The 16895-nt window shown below is 39.4% G+C and overlaps 1 protein-coding gene across 1 annotated transcript in view; it reads left to right on the top strand.

The window, feature by feature from the left end:
- The first annotated feature begins 5176 nt into the window (after positions 1-5176).
- RB1 (RB transcriptional corepressor 1) overlaps positions 5177-16895 on the top strand; it is a 283425-nt gene continuing 271706 nt past the window's right edge. Inside the window, exons 1-2 of the mRNA XM_045838956.1 lie at positions 5177-5498; positions 8657-8783. Coding sequence (XP_045694912.1) covers positions 5362-5498; positions 8657-8783 — 264 coding nt within the window. The 5' untranslated portion in view covers positions 5177-5361. The remainder of the gene's footprint in view (positions 5499-8656; positions 8784-16895) is intronic.

Raw genomic sequence — 16895 nt, 5'->3', positions numbered from 1 at the left:
TTTTGCAGCCAGAAGTTGCAGGGATTTACTATCCTGGTACTAGAAACTTGGGCTGAGGGATCTGGTATGGAGCTGGGCTTGCCTGCTCCTGGTACTAGAGAAAAATCTCTCCCAAATTTTTATCAACCACATGTGGGTGAGGGACCAGTCCATTTCCCATCTGTGCCCCTCCTATTAATCTTGATGAATTTGGATTTTTAGCCATCAGACTTCCACTCAACTTGATTTCTGACGGTTGTGATCAATGGTTGTTCTAAATTTTAGTTGTAATTTGGATGTGGATATTCGAAGAGGTGAGCCATGTCTGCCTACATTGCCATCTTGACTGGAAGCCCCAAATTAGTTTCTTTTTATTTTATAATTAAATGCCACTGAAGTCTGATGTCTTTATTGCTTCATTTCTTGGTTCATAGTTTTAGCACTTTGCTATCAGTGATGGCTATACACTCAAATATACTTCTGAGTAAAATTATTACAAACACTGAGGTTTTTAATTTTTTGGGATCACTTCTCTGGTCATTATTTGTTTACTACTATTACTATTTAAAAAAATTTTTTTTGCAATTCTTTTATTTAAAGGCTTTGTCAATAACTCTGCCTTTCAGGAAAATAAGAGGCTGAAAGGAGAAGGGGTGTGCTTCACTAGCCCAAGTTCAGCAGGACTGGTTTTTACACTCATTTAAATGATATATTTGAAGCTGAAAGTGCTGTCACAGGACAGGTGCCTTTGCATCTCTGACACAAATTTTGGCGATGCGGCCAGTTAGGGTCAACGTGGTAGAGTTTGACAAGGAGAATCTAGTCTGTTTACAACTCTGACAGGTAATATCCTCCACTCCCTAAGGGTTGTAAGACTTCTGACAAGTTCTGTAAAACTGCTTAAAGTAAACCTTGTTAGTGCCCTAGCCCTATACACACCACACATAGGCACTTTCCTGTCGAATGTTGCAGTCCTTGCAGTGACAGCCGTATTTCCGCTCTAAGAACTGGAAGTGCAGGCGTTCCTTGCCTGGCTCTCGGCTCTGAGGTGGCGACTTCAAGACTTCATGCCCTCGCGGTCCTGGGCACCTAGGCAGATGGTGGCTGATCTGGGCTCCGGACCCACTCTACGGGGCACCCTTGGCTCTTTGGGGCCTTGGAGGTGGCGGCCTTCCCTCTCCCTCCAGTAGCCCGGGCCTCTGCCATCCCGCCAGTCTCAGCTACTTCCTGGAAGGTGGTGAAACTGTGGCAAGAGACCACGGGAGAGTACAGCGCGATTTTGCGTGGGAAGTGCACGGGCTGCGAGTCATCGCTGGTGAGGGACTGTCGTGCTGGGGGGCGGGGCCGCAGGACGGCTGTAGGAGGCCAAGCCACCCAGCCCACCGCTCCCTTGGGGGGGGGGGTGTCGTGCGGCCAGCCTGTTTACTACTACCACTATTAACTTGCTACTGACATGTGTCTGTCTTCTCTTGACGAAACAGAGCAGTGAGGCTTACTGCACCATCCGTAATTTATAATAAAAGACAAATAATACAAATTTACATCCCTAATTTAGCTATGAATTTCAGAACCAGGCTTAATTAAACATTTAAATGAGTATAAAATAACTTTATAGAAGTGAATAAATACTCACTCATTTTGTGTTCCAGTTGACAAATTAACTTTGAAATTTCGTTCCTTATAATGTGGTCTTACTGCATGGCAAGGACATAGCCATGCTACCTGCAACTCACCACACAATTCAGGTGCAGAACACCTGAATTGTGCCATATACCCTGTTTAATAAGAGTTGTCCAGTGATTATGTGCTTGAATATTTATGAAATGTTAAATTGCTATAAATGCTGCTAAGCATTTACTCTTAATTTCTGTACTTATCTCTTTCAGGACCAAACACAAGCAGTGTGCAAATTTGTACTGGTCCAAGGACCACTTTGAGCAGTGCTGCTTTAAGTAACCTGCACTGAAGAGACTGGGAGAACTGGTGGAGGAATTTATGAAGTAGCTGAAGGGAGGAAGAAAACAAGAAGACCATGGATTTGTGGAAGACTAGGTTAGGTATTAAGAAAGAGGAAGTGGTTAGCTGTATTAACTGCCAGAAAGGTTAAATAGGTTGAAGAGGGGGGTGGGGTGGGGGGATTGGGGAAAGCCATGTGTTGATAATTAGTATATTAGGAGAAGGTTTTGAAAAAGTGATTTCAGTGGAGTGCTATAGTGGTGGTGGTGGTGAAAGGGAGCCAGGCACTAGCAGGCTGAGGAAATGGGGAAGAAAAGAGAACAAATGGGGACTTCCATTTCAAAAAGCTAGATTGTAAAGAAGTGGAAACAGTGTAGTAGTTTATGAGGGCAAAGAAGGTTGAAGGGAGACTTTTTAGACTAGAGGGGACTCAAAAAAAAAATACTGTGGTATCACTGAAGGGGCCTCAAGCTGAAAAAGTTCTATCTCCGATAGAAAATTTAAGATCTTTATTTGGTCTTAATGGCAATCTTAAAACTACTATAGAGGTGTGGGAAGATCAAGGGAAGCTTCTTTTAAGAATCTGCACAATTTCTAATATTTCTTTGGTAGCGCAACAGAAAGCAAGGATTTTGATGGACTCAATTGCTCCTGAGTTGTGTAAAAGGATTTTAAATGTAGGGAATAGTTAAATTAATCCATGGTAAAAATATACATCCTTTTGTAAATTAAGAAATCTCTATCATAATTGTGGTAAATACAGATGTTGACAAACTGGTTTAATAAAGCAAGTCATATCTACATATAAAGAGTTTATTTCAGTTCCCAGAACTTTCCTGAGCTCTCCTGCCCTCCCCACTTTTAGCAAACAAGCATCTATTGTGTTCCCAACATTGTGCTAGGTACTAAGACTACCAAGATAATTTGGTCTCTTTCCTGTAGGAGCTCATTAGAGAAATATTATAAGCTATGATGCTTTCTAGTTAAATCAGAGGCTCAGTTGTGTCACTGAAGACCCATATATTTTTTTGATATTCCTACTGTGTCATCCTAAACATTTCTGCTTTATTTTTAGGTCAGATTGTTTTAAGTTACAATGGCTGCAACAATTGCGAGGGTAACATCCTCATAATAGTTAAGGAGAACTCTCATCTTTGTATCTCATTTCAGCAGGCTCCCAGTGGACTATCTTTGATCTAGCAAAGACCAATACTACACCCTGAGCCCCTGCCTACACTAATCCTGGGCAAAGTGAATAGGATTATCACTTTGATGATGATATCTGTTCTCTGTAGCTGGAGCTGGGCATGGACTCTACCTCCTGACAAACTTTTGGCCTCCAAGAGAGGGTTTTTAAGCTTCGGCAGATATAGCAGGCTTACAAATATACCTGGGTCATTGAATAGGCTAATAATTGCCAACACTTTATACATTCTGGCACATGCTGTGGTATACATAGAAAATGGTAATTCATCACACCAGTCACCTGGATAACCTCAAGAGGCTTGCAGCCATGGCTTTCCTGAAGGCTCCTACTGCCTCAGCCCTGCTCAGCTTTTTCAGTAAGGAAATTCAGATCAGAGTACAACTTATTTTGTTCACAGTACCTTAGTTGGGAAGTTCTGACTCGGCAATCCATAGCACCTGGCAAAGAGAGAAAAAACATGTACTCAAACTAGACCATCTATTATTATAAGTAAACACTAAGAGATGGAAGAGATGCAGTTTCTAAGTCAATATTTGATGAAGGTGGTTCCAGAAAGAAGAGAACTGAAGCACAAGATGTGAGTCCCACTTCCCTAATAGTGACTCTATTTTTAAGTGACTCTCTTGGCAAGCTCTTATGTGATGTTGGTTCCTTTGTACATGCTGCTTCTCTCTTCTTTGTGTTTTCTTTACTAACACAATGTAACAGATAAGTAGAGTCAAACATACCTTGTTCAAATCTTCTGCCATCCATTGGCTCTAGAATATTGGGCCAATTAATTAACTTTTCTGAGCTTGTTTCCTCATATGGAAAGTGGAATAATGCTATCACTAGTTATTTGAAATAATTATTTTTGAGGATTAAGATAATTATGTAAAATGGCCAGCACAACTCACCGTATGTAATGTTAACCAATAAAGATTTGAAGCTGTAAAATAAATTAAAAGTTCACTTGGAGGTCTTAAAAAAAGACTTTTAGAATCTGAGAGACCCAGATTCAGCCAGCAATTCAAACTTGTTCTGGGGAGAACAAAGGCAGGGTTTATAAAGGCAAAAATCACAAATGTAATCTTTTCATGCAAATGAAGGACTGCTGGGTAGGTTACAGGGATTGGTTAATTCCAATATGCAAACAAGAGATGAAAGGAAAAAAAAAAACTTCCTACAACAGAGGAAGTTAAAGTCCATACATATAAGTCCATGGAGCAGTTACTATTCCAAGATGTTTATGACTGGGCCTTGAACTGAGTTTAGCAACAGATTTAGCAATTTAATAGCTAAACTGAGAACTGAAGCACAAGATGTGAGTCCCACTTCCCTAATAGACTCTTTTAAGTGACTCTCTTGGCAATGTTTATTCCATTTAACTTTTTACATCTCCTTGATAAGATTCTTTTCAACTGCCACTACTCCTCTGAAAATGTCCCTTAGACATTTCTAGGTGCCTCCTGTTTTTTAAAACATTTATAACACTATAATCTGTTCTTTACCCACAGGCCTCCACCCTTCCCTAACTAGTGATCCCTAAAAGGCCAATAATTGTCCTAGAATTTGTATCTCATAGTTATTGGCAGAGTTCAGATACTAGTTAATATATGTTCCACCAATGTTTGCTTTTGTTTTGGCCCACTTTACTTAATAGATTGGGCCGCAGGACTGCGGTGGAGACCGAGGGCGCTGTCCCAGGAGGAGAGGGGCGTGCCCGCTGAGAGTGCACTCGCCTGATATTCTTGGCGGGGCCTGAGCCTCACCCACTGATCCACTCACAGATGAAGATGGGCCCAATCTCACCCACCAGACTCTGCAATGCCCCGTTACCGGCACCGGCACCCAAGCCTGCAAGCGGGAGTTTCGAGTAGTGACAGGTTCGGCCGGCGGCGGGGCCCCAGGGAAGGCGCCTGGGCGTAGGCCCGGGCTCCCAGCCCAGCCCGCCGGATCTTGTGCCTCCGCCCCGCACACCACCGAACGCCCCGGTTCCCTCAGGTCAGCGGCGGGCCCAGGAGCCTCGCGGACGTGACGCCGCGGGCGGAAGTGACGTTTTCCCGCGGTTGGACGCGGCGCTAGTTGCCGGGCGGGGAGGGCTTGTCGGTTTTTCTCAGGGGACGTTCACATTATTTTGTAACGAGAGTTGGGAGAGGACGGGGCGTGCCCAGGCGCGCGCGCGTCCTCCCGCCCCGGCTCTCCTCACTGCTAGCTAGCTCCTGCTCTGGCAGGGCGTCATGCCGCCCAAAATCCTCCGGAGACTAGTCACCTCCGCTGCCGCCGCATCCCCTGCGGCGCCGCCGCCCCCTCCACCGCCCCCTCCAGAGGACGACCCCGAACAGGACAGTGGCTCTGAGGACTTGCCTCTGGCTAGGTGAGCGAGCAAAGCCGCTGCGTTGGCCGTTGCGCGGGAAGGGCTCCGGAAGGATGCGTCCGGCCGGGCGCCGCGGCGTCTGGCGGGGGCGCGTCTTCGCTGGGGTCCGGGTCTGGGTGGGAGGAGTGTCCCTCCCTCTCCTCCACCGCCGCGGATCTCCCGAAGGGAGGTGACAGGAGTCCGATTTCGTGAGCGACGAGAGGGTGGCCGGCTGGAGTCTGGCTCCAGCTTGACAGGTGTTCGGCGGGTGGGGCTCGGATCCTTGAGCAAAGTGACAGGTGCCTTTCCTCCGCCTCACTAGAGGCTCGCAGGCGGCGGGTAATTTCAAGGCCCATCAAATGAAACAAAACAAAACACCCCCTGCCCCAACCCCCAAAGGACTAGTATGTAGTGGAGAGTTTCCTCTTGTTGAGATCTGTAGTACCCTGGTAGGTCGTGTGGCTTTCTGTTTTGGTCTCCCGATTGCAACAGTTGGAAATGTTTTCTTCTGGGCGAGCAACTGCATCTGAAGCCTTGTTTTGGGAGAGGCCAACCAGAAAAGCCTTGGAAGCTGCCGCAGAGACGCCATTGGACGTACATTCGGGGTCCGAGGTGTCAGTTGCCCCCAGGGTACTTGATTGAGGTGCTTTGTAGGGTTCTCTTACAGCAGTGCTTTGAGTATTTGGGGATACAGAGCCATTGTAGTGACTAATGGAATATAACTCTTTAGAAGAACTGGTGTATGGCAAAAGTTTAGCCCACGTGCTTAAACGTTTCTAAACTTTTTCTTTTTTATTGCATCAAACTTCTTGCATGTTGGTTTGCTTCGGCATGTTTTATTTCTTTCATTTTGCCTTTTAGCTTGGAGCCAGCAAGGGTCCTGGTGTTCCCTGCATCCCCTTTTTCTTGAGTACAAAATTAGTAGTGTTCTTGTGCTCCCATGAACATTTGTTTTTTTTTTTTCTAAATGGAATTTAAATGTAAGAAAGTCATGTTATCATAAATATCATGATAATGCATTAGAACATGAGAGGAAGATATTTATTTATATTGCAACATCTTGTTTTTCTTGATTGTGATACTAAGAAGACCCTTAGCTTCAATCTTAAGAAGCTAAGATTGAAGGAGTGTAATTGTCATTATTCTTGTCAGCACTGTTCCTACTTTGAGACTACATATCCATTTCAGGGGAATGAGATTCCCTCACCACTCTTTCCCTCTTTCTAGTCCATTGCCAAAATCTGTTTCTTTCACCTGGGCAGACACTAACAGAATTCAGGCCAAACTTGTTAACTGGAATGGGCTTTTGGAAATGGCTTCTGAAAGACTATAACAATATATTTAAAAAGACTGTCTTATGGGTCAATTAAAAGTCATACTCACCAGTTAAAAAAAGTCTGGGGATGTTCTGGAAGAAGAGATTAATTTCTTTTTTAAAAAGATTTTATTTATTTTCAAAGAGAGGGGAAGGGAAGAAGAAAGAGGGAGAGAAACATCGATTGGTTGCCTCTTGCAGTGGGACTGAACTTGCAACCTAGGCATGTGCTGTGATGGGGAACTATGACCTTTTGCTTTGTGGAACAATGCCCAACTTAGTCAAACTGGTCAGGGTGACATTACTTTACTTCTGATTAAACTCAGAAGCACCCAATACTTGAAAGTTTCCCTTTGGAAAGAGCAGTAAAGTCTCTTTTGTGAAGTGTTCCATGTTATTTACAGAACTTTGGAAGCATTCTTGATTATTGTATGGTAAGCAGAGATAATGAAGTTCTGGACACCACCTGGTGCTTTGTTTCTTTAATTATTTCCAATACTTTTTTCAAATATACTTTAAGTGATGGAATTATTAAATTCTTCTATTAGGCCAAACCATAGAAGATAGTTTGCTGTTGGTTATTTATATCCATAAAAGTGTTCTTTAATACGGGTAATAATCATAATACCTCGAAGTAATAGGAGAGTTTCCTCCAGCTGGTGCCAGAAGAGGAAGTGTGGTGAGGACTTGATGTACCATCGCTGGTTCTGAAGCTGAAGTGGCCATGCGAGTGGGAACGCACGTGAATATACGAACTGTATAGCTTAACTACTTAGGAAGAATAGAGCCACTGACTGGCAGTCTGAGGCCAAGAAACTTTCTTAGGGATGGATTTAGGTCCCATTCCAACTGCACTTCCAATGACAGAGTTCATTTTTACCTTGAGAGTTGAGATCTTATTTCTGTTGCATTATTTCTGGCCTAAATGATGTAATTGAAATGAAAGTCCTCACTAGTAATAGCATGCTACCTTCATTGTTGAGATAACCAAAAGTTAATTATGTTTTGAAAGAGGGTTGGCAGTCTGGAATAGTGGGCAAGAGCATGAATTATGAAGTTAGACCGTTGGGTTTTTATCTAGGTTCTCACTTATTAGCTGTCATTCCACATGAGTGCTTTAACTTCTCTGATTTGGTACTTATCTGTAAAACAGGGATAATGAGAGTACTTGCCTAATAGGACCAATATGGGGATTCAGTGAAACCCCATATGCATCTAAGCTACTTTATAGGGGATCATAATAAATGCTCAGAAATTATTTGCTATTTCTCATGTTATTATGCATATATTATTTTGACATTATTATACATACTGCTAATATACAAAAATTGTTAGGTATCCCTCATAATATTATATGTCAAATAGACATTAAATGAATGAAAAGGAATTAACCAAAAATAATAATTTATGTCAATTTAATCATGTGAGAAATGGTAGTAGGTAGATTATGTATATGAAATATTGTTAAGGGTAGACTCTATTTTAACTGAGTCACAGATAATGAATTGATTCTGTAATAATGGGCTTTCCTCTTCTTGCTGTTATTGTTATCCCAATTTTCCCAAACAGCTTTAGCTATTTTACTGACTGACTTTCCTCACAAAGCTATTTTGCTGCTCTGAAGTGTATGTGATTCACCAAGTCAATAAACATTTCTCATTGTGTGGTATCCTTACTTTGGAAAGTCTATGAAAAAGATAGCTTAAAGGGTAATTTTTTTTTAAGGGTAAATGAGATCCCAAAGTATTTAGTGATGCTGTCTTTCAGAATACTACCATTATTAGCAAACCATTGAAACAAATGCTTACTTAATTACTTTGATTTGTAATTTTGTGTCTATTAAATGTATATTTTTATTTAATAGGCTTGACTTTGAAGAAACTGAAGAACCTGACTTTACTGCATTATGTCAAAAATTAAAGATATCAGATCATGTCAGAAAAAGAGCTTGGTTAACTTGGGAGAAAGTTTTGTCTGCAGATGGAGTATTGGTAAGGATTTCCCTAAAATTTTTGAATACAGTTTTTTACTTTAAACATAATTTCTTTGACTTGTAGTCAAGATGGTGGCATAAGTAAACATGGCTTGCCTCCTTGCACAACCACATCATAAGTTATAACTAAAATATAGAACAACGATCACTCATAACTATCAGAAATCAAGTTGAATGGAAGGCTGACAACTACAGACCAAAGAAACCACATCCATCCAGACTGGTAGGAGGGGTGGAGACATGGAATGGGCTGGTCCCATATCCATGTGTAGTGGATAAAAATTCGGGAGGGATATCTCAGGAGCGAGGAGTATCAGCCTCATACCAGGCACTCCATCCCAGTGTTCCAGTGTCAGGATGATAAGTTCCCACAACTTCTGGCTGCAAAAACCAGTGGAAATTGAGTTGATTGAAGAAATTTCTAGATTCCCAAATAGTTCCCCTTAAAAAACCCACACATGGACTTACTCAGATCACTCCCTCAGAGATCCAGGATAGGATGGCAGCTTGAAAGGCACCAGTGGCATACTAGGAGAGGCTGAAGTGTCTGGCATCTGGGCTAACAAGGCCATTGTGTCTTTTCTGAGTCCTCCCACTGCAGAGCCAGGGAGCCAGCAGGCTGGTGCCATATTTGAAACTACATCTCCTGGCTAACACTGACCCACCTTGGAGATCCCCAGAGATTCTGCCCCACCCAACTTACAGGTGCACCCAAGCTCCTTTTCCTTATGAATGATGGTGTTGGCTCATGCTTTACAACTTCCTAAATCCTCTCAAATAAACAATAACCAGCCCTAGTAGGCCCCAACTCCTGGACCTCTTGCTATGTGGGCCCAGACCTGGCGCTAGCAGCAACCAGCCTAGAAACACAGCTTGGCTTCTCCCAGGAATCTCCAAACCCAGCATAAGTAGCAGCCATCTCAGATTGCTTTATAACTCATGCAGCATGGCCCTGGGCATATCACAGGTGGGGGCTGAGCTTGGCCTGCACCACCTGGGAAAACCTAGAACCTGCATGCCCAGTGGACAGCTACAGACCATATCAGAGTATCACTACCCTGCCCCCACTCAGCTGATCCTCCACGGAAGGCAGAGGTTGGTGGTCAGTGGTCACATCTCTGGCTGGCTGGTCTGGGTAAATCCCTCCCATTGGCCTGCCAACAGCAAACAAGGCTCAACTACAAGAGGAGGGTATACTCAGCCCACACGAAGGGCACACTTCAAGCAGGCAGCTTGGCTGATAAGGGAGGCTGTGCCATTGGGCCTTACAGGACACCTACTACATCAGGCCACAATACTAAGACAGGGAGTCATAGCAGCTTTACATAATACATAGAAAATACATAGAAACAAACATAGGAAGGCTGCCAAAATGAGGATACAAAGAAACATGGCCCAAATGAAAGGATAAATCAAAATTCCAGAAAAAGAACTAAACAAAATGGAGATAAGCACTATATCAGTTGCAGAGTCAAAACACTGGTTATAAGGATGCTTAAGGAACTTAATGAGGTCTCAACAGTACAAAAATAATCTAGTCAGAAATGAAGGTTACACTAATTGAGATAAAGAAATAAATTTACAGGGAAACAATAATAGAGTGGATGAAGCCAGGAATCAAATCAATTATTTGGAACATAAGGAAGGAAAAAACACCCAATCAGAACAACAAGAAGAAAAAAGAATCCAAAGAAATTGAGGCTAGTGTAAGCAACCTTGGGACAACTTCAAGATTCCAACATTCATATCATAGAGAAAGAGCAAGAAATTGGAAATATATTTGAAAAAATAATGAAAGAAAGCTTCCCTAATTTGATGAAGATAATAGACATACAAGTCCAGAAGGCATAGGGAGTCCCAAACAAGATGGGTGCACAAAGGCCCACTCCAAGATATATCATAGTTAAAATGCCAAGGGTTAAAGATAAAGAGAGAATCTTAAAACCATCAAGAGAAAACAGTTACCTACAGGGGGATTCCCATAAAAGTGACTGCTGATTTCTCAAAATAAACTTTGTTAGAAGAGACTGGCAAGAAATACTTAAAATCACGAAAAGCAGGGGACATACAGCTAAGATTGCTCTACCCAGGAAAGCTATCATTTAGAATTGAATGGCAGATAAAGAGCTTCCCACACAAGAAAAAAGTAAAGGAGTTCTTCATCACCAAACCATTATTATATGTGATGTTAAAGGGACTTTTTTAAGAAAAAGAGGAGGGTCAAAACTATGAACAATAAAATGGCAATAGATATGTGTCTATCAACAATTGGATCTAAAAAACAAACTAAGAAAACAAGAAGAGCAGAGACAGAATCATGGATATGGAGAACATCTATGGTTGCCAGATGGGTTGGGAATATGGGGCAATGGATGAAGAGGTAAAGGGATTAAGGAGTAGCCATGGGGATGTACAGTACAGTATAGGAAATGGAATAGCTAAAGAACTTATACGCATGACCCATGGACATAAACTAAGTGAGGGTATTGCCTAAGGGAGTGGGGAGTGCTGAGTTGAGGGGTGCAAAGGGGGAAAAATTGGGACAACTGTGAAAGCATAATCAATAAAATAAGTATACATTCAAAAAAGAACAAAAATAATTTTTGGATCACTGTAGAAAATTTGGAAATGGAAAAATAGGAAGAGAAGAAAAGCTAGTAATAATTCTATTTCCCACAGGTAATTTACCTCTGATAACATTAACAAAATCACCACATAAGCACCCTCCAAAGAATTTTAATGTGAACATTAGATATATTTTATTTATAAGCACTTCACTATGATATACTTTAAGAAAAACAAACTCAAACCTGATAAAGTAATTTTTAATATCATAATATGCAGTGAGTGTTCAAATTTCTTATAGGTCTTAGAATTAGTTTTGTTAGAATTCAGGACTTTTTATAATATTTTGATGTTTCTTCCAGTTTTTCTTTGCACATATGTGTATTTGTAATAATAATAACACTTGAAAATAATTACTAGTGTATTGGGGAAAATAATTACTATGTACTGGGGAAATATTGTAAGCACTTTGCAAATTACTCATTTACCAATCCATCAGGATGTGAAATATAAAATCTTTATTTTACAGATGAAGACACTGAAGTAGAGTAAGGCTAAGTAACTTGACCAAGGTCCCTGGTTAGTAAGATCTAAAACACAGATTTGGGGTCATACATATAGTTTTATATATATAGTTATATGTACTTTTGTGTCTTGATTTAAATATTTTTTCTTAACATATCATGAGCATTTTTTTGTTATTAAATTTTTTAACATTTGATAATACAGTTTCCAGTGCTAGTATAGTATTTTGTTAGATGCCTTTTAATTTTTTAACTTAGTATTAGACACTTTTCCCCAGCTTTTTTGCTCTATAAAATAATGAGATAAATGTCTTTCCTCATTCATAAGAATAATGCCTGGCACCAAATAAGTCCTTGGTAATTTGTTAGATAAATAATGAATGACTCTCTGATTATAAGAGTAGATATTTACAGGTTGAATTACTGAATCAAGAAGAGGAACATTTATAAAACTCTTGGTAACTATTGCTAAATTGTTCTCCAGACAGTCACTTTTGAACTTAATTTCTCATCAGCATTGTATTAGAGTACATCTGTATGTTTTATGAAAAAAAAAAAAACAACTTTTATTTATTTATTTTTAGAGAGAGGGGAAGGGAAGGAGAAAGAGAGGGAGAGAAACAGATATGTGCGAGAAACATCAATGGTTTGTCTCTCAGAGGTCCCCAACCTGGGACCTGGCCTGAGACCCAGCCACATTGTTGTGGGGTGGTGCAGGGAGTTGAACCAGTGAGCTTTTTCTTTGCAGGATGACATCCAGTCCACTGAGCCACACCAGTCAGGGTTATGCCTGTCTCTCTTTACTGGTTAGATCAACACAGCACACTATATTTATATACATCCCCCCCAAATAATTATTTAAAACCATTTAAAAAATCTCCGGTGTCTTAGTCTATTCTGGCTACTATAACAAAATACCATTAACAACAAAAATTTATTTCTCACAGTTCTGGAAGCTGAGAGATTCAAGATCATGGTGCTGGCAGATTCTGTGTTTGGCGAGGGCCTGCTTTCTGACTCATAGTGCCTTGTCACAGGCCTCACATGGCAGAAAGAGTGGGAGCTTTCTTTAGCCTCATTTATAAAAGCACTTACCCCATTCATGGGGGTTCTGCTTTTATAACCTAATCACGTCCTAAAGGCCCCATCTCCTAGTACCATCATGTTGGGCACTAGGATTTAGCCTATGAATTTGGGAAGGATGTAAGCATTCAGTCAATAGGATCTAGTAATAAAAAGGAGAAAATGAATCCCACAATTCTAAAGATCTGAACATATTCTAGATCTCCTTACTAAAAAGGAATACTAAAGTATCTTGGATGGAGACTGGTATTATCATTCTAAAGCATCTAATGTATAACCATTGATTTGGATACTTCATATACAAAGCTGTTTTTGTGCATATGCAGTAAAGGGAGTCATAGCTTCTTCACTTCCCTCTGTGCCATAAAAACTAGGCTTTTAGTTTTTTATAGAGTTGTGAAAAGGTAGCTGATTATAGAAAGTATTAGTGATTATAGGTAGTCTCCTATTTATAAGTGGACTGTGTTCTAAATCTCTGCAAGTAGTACAATATGGTAGTTAGGTTTCTAGTTAGTCCATACAAAACTTTTTTTGTATTTAACTGTAGCAATAATACTGTATTTTGCTGTGTATAATGTGCACCCACATTTTTGGGCCGAATTTTTAGGAAAAAAAATCACTTAAATTTTTATTTAATTATTTATTTATTTATATTTAGATACTTGTTTTTTTGTATTATAAAGGAATTTTAGCATTTATTTTTGAACATATTATGGCACAAGAAATTTTATATAACAAATAATTACAAAACATAAGAACAGATACAAGGTATTTAAGCTACTACCCATTTATAATGTGCATCCTTATTTTCTCTAAAAAAATTGGGCAAAAAGTATGTATTACACATGGCAAAATATGGGTAGTTTTAATTGTGTAGGCTTTCTTGGGCTTCAGACTTGAATACATGTATGAGTAAATGTTACTACTTTCTTTTTTTTTTTTCTTTTTTTGATTTTTTAAAAAGATTTTATTTATTTTTAGACAGAGAGGAAGGGAGGGAGAAAGAGAGGGAAACATCAATGTGTGGTTGCCTCTCACTCATTCCCCACTGGGGACCTGGCCTGCAACCCAGGCAGGTGTTCTGACCAGAAATCAAACCGGTGACCCTTTGGTTTGCAGGCTGGCACTCAATCCATTGAGCCACACCAGTCAGGGCAATTTTCAGTGATTGGCCATCTTAACAAAGTGCTACCTGGAAGGAAGCAGGACTAGAGTGAGGTTAAACCTGCAATTGGTAAGGAAGCTGCAGTCACTCATGTTGGCTAGCATGGGGGGACGATTGCTTATTTTTGTGGTTTGGAGAATATTCATGTTTTCATTTCTCATCAGACATGGTTCCAGAGGAGCCTAATTTTTGTTATTACTTTCTTATCCTACCCTTTTCTCCTCCTGGCTTTGATGGAGCTCATGATGGGGATCAAAACTTGTGAAATAATTTCTGGTTGTGGACCGGAGGAAGACAAGAAAGGAATTTCATGTTACCTTTGGGATTTTGGGTACCTTTTGGGGGGATATGACAGAGGACGATGATATATTGTTCTGTTACAATTCATCATGGTTCTACCTAGAAATGTTAAGTGATATTTAACTTTTTGAGGGTTGGCCTGAAAATTTAGCCTCTGTTTATACAATAATTTCTGAGGGAAAATGTGACAGAGTGTGTGCTGAAAAGCAAATGTAATGACAAAATGAACCTGTTTTTGAAGTAGCTAAGCTAATTGTAATTGTTATCTTTGAAACAAAATGTGGTAACAGGGAGCTCTTCTTGGCAACTGAAAGTAGATGATGTTTGTTGGAGTAGAGCAGTGATTTTTAAATTTTTTCAATTCATAGCACACCTAAACTAATTACTAAAATTCTGTGGCACACCAAAAAATATTTTTTGCTGATCACACAAAAAAATAGGTGTAATTTTGCTTCATTCACACTGGATGGCAATTGTGGTGTTGGCTATCATTTTTTAATTTGACAATCTACAGGAAAAGAGGTCAGTGCCCCTGAATAAATAGTCAGATATCACATGTTTTAAAAATTCTTGTGGCACACTGGTTGAAAATCTCTGGAATAGAGGATGGGCTAAGAGCAAGGATTTGTTGTCAGACTAGGCTGACTAAAGTCTCAGATCTGCCATTTATTAGCTCCATGATCTTGAACAAGTTATCTAAAATCTCCAAGACTAAATTTTCTTATCTATAAAAAGGACAAGTAATATTGGGTTGGCCAAAAGGTCTGTTTCATTTTTTCCATAAAATAAAAGACACATTTTTAATTTTCACCAGTAACTTTATTGATTTTCATATTTTGAGTATTTGGCTATTACCTGCTATTGATATCTAGTAGGTAGAGGCCAGGGGTGCTGCTAAACACCTTCCAATGCATAAGACAGTCCTACAGCAAAGAATTATTTGGCCAAAGCATCAATGATACCAAGAAACATCGCAAAGCTTTTGGCATGTTTGATCACTTTTGACATGTTTGATCAGTCACAACACCTTCTCCAAACACTGCAAATCTTTTTTGCATTTTAATTGTATTTTACTTTTCTTGAAATGGTAAAGCACACTATGCCAAAAAGGTTGTGTATGTTTTCCATCTTTAAGATTAAAATGGCTATACTCAAATTTACCAATTTTGATGTTTTCTAAATGAATGCCAACAGGACAGCTGTCACAATACAATCTAACAAAATTATTTTGAATGAAGTTAAACATAGTTAAACACTACTAAAGCCATCATGTGGAAAAAACCAAATGGACTTTTTGGGTAACCCAGTAATTTCTGGATATTGGAGTTACTATGTAGATTAATAAATATATGCATATAAAGCACTTATTAGTGTAAATGAGTCACTGTATTAAGTCATGCAAGCAGAATAATTTGACTTAAGAATAAATATAAATTTTTAGGAGAACTTAGAGTCAGTTAAATAGTTGAATTTTAAGTGTATATGTAATGATTTTGAAGTAACTTTGGTGAAACTTTGCTAAAATACATATTTTTAAGTTCCTGAGAGTTAGAAAAGTTGTTCATGCATACATGAAAGCACTATTAATTTTTTTAAGGAAAGTTTTGTGGTATTTTATCTAGAAAAGTGGTTTCTCTCTTTTGGGTAAATGTTTAATAAGTATGTAATACATGATTGCTGTCTTAAGATTAAATTGTGTTCATGCTGCTTATAGGGTATGAATAAGGGACTTTCTGTTAAGAAACTGGCCTTAACTGCTGTTCGTATTGTGACTTAACAATGAATCAGATGTTAAAATTTTGGTTTTCTTTCTGCGTCTTGAATTCATAGCACACCTAAACTAATTATTAAAATTCTGTGGCACACCAAAAAATATTTGGTGGTAGATTGGAAAGGCCGTGGACTTCAAGGCAGACAACTTTGATTGTAGTTGTACTATACCTATATGATATTAGGCAAATTGGTTAATTCTCTAAGTCTCAGTTTTCTCATCTGTGAAGTAGAAATCATGCCTGAATGTCAAACCTGTTAGGGTAGTGTGTGTGTGTGTATTCGAGAGCATATACATGTGTATATCTATACACACACACACACACACACACACACATTCAGAGCTTTGAAGTATATTGCCATTGATAGAGGCATTTTTTTTTGCGATGAGTTAATTATATTTAGAAAGAAAATGGAAAAGAATAGTTTAGAACTGGAATAATTCTGGGCATTCTATTTAAGTTATGATACAGAAATATGAAGAGTTTTCATAATAACCTTTAAAAGCAGGTTGTCTTTTTAAAAATTATGTGTAATGACAGTTCTTTATCTATTATTTTCCAGCCCTTAGTAATATATGTGCCCTTTCTATTTGAAGGTGGTGGTAATATTCTTACTGCATTCAGGTATTGCTGAGAGATAGTTTTCTGAGGAAGCATATATGAACATGTATATGAATATTACATTTTGTCTTGTTGATGAA

Source organism: Phyllostomus hastatus, unplaced genomic scaffold (genome assembly GCF_019186645.2).
Source record: "Phyllostomus hastatus isolate PE091 unplaced genomic scaffold, TTU_PhHast_1.1 phas_contig_29, whole genome shotgun sequence".
Lineage (NCBI taxonomy): Eukaryota > Metazoa > Chordata > Mammalia > Chiroptera > Phyllostomidae > Phyllostomus > Phyllostomus hastatus.
Note: the sequence above shows the minus strand (reverse complement) of the source record. Positions and strands in the feature narration are given on the sequence as shown.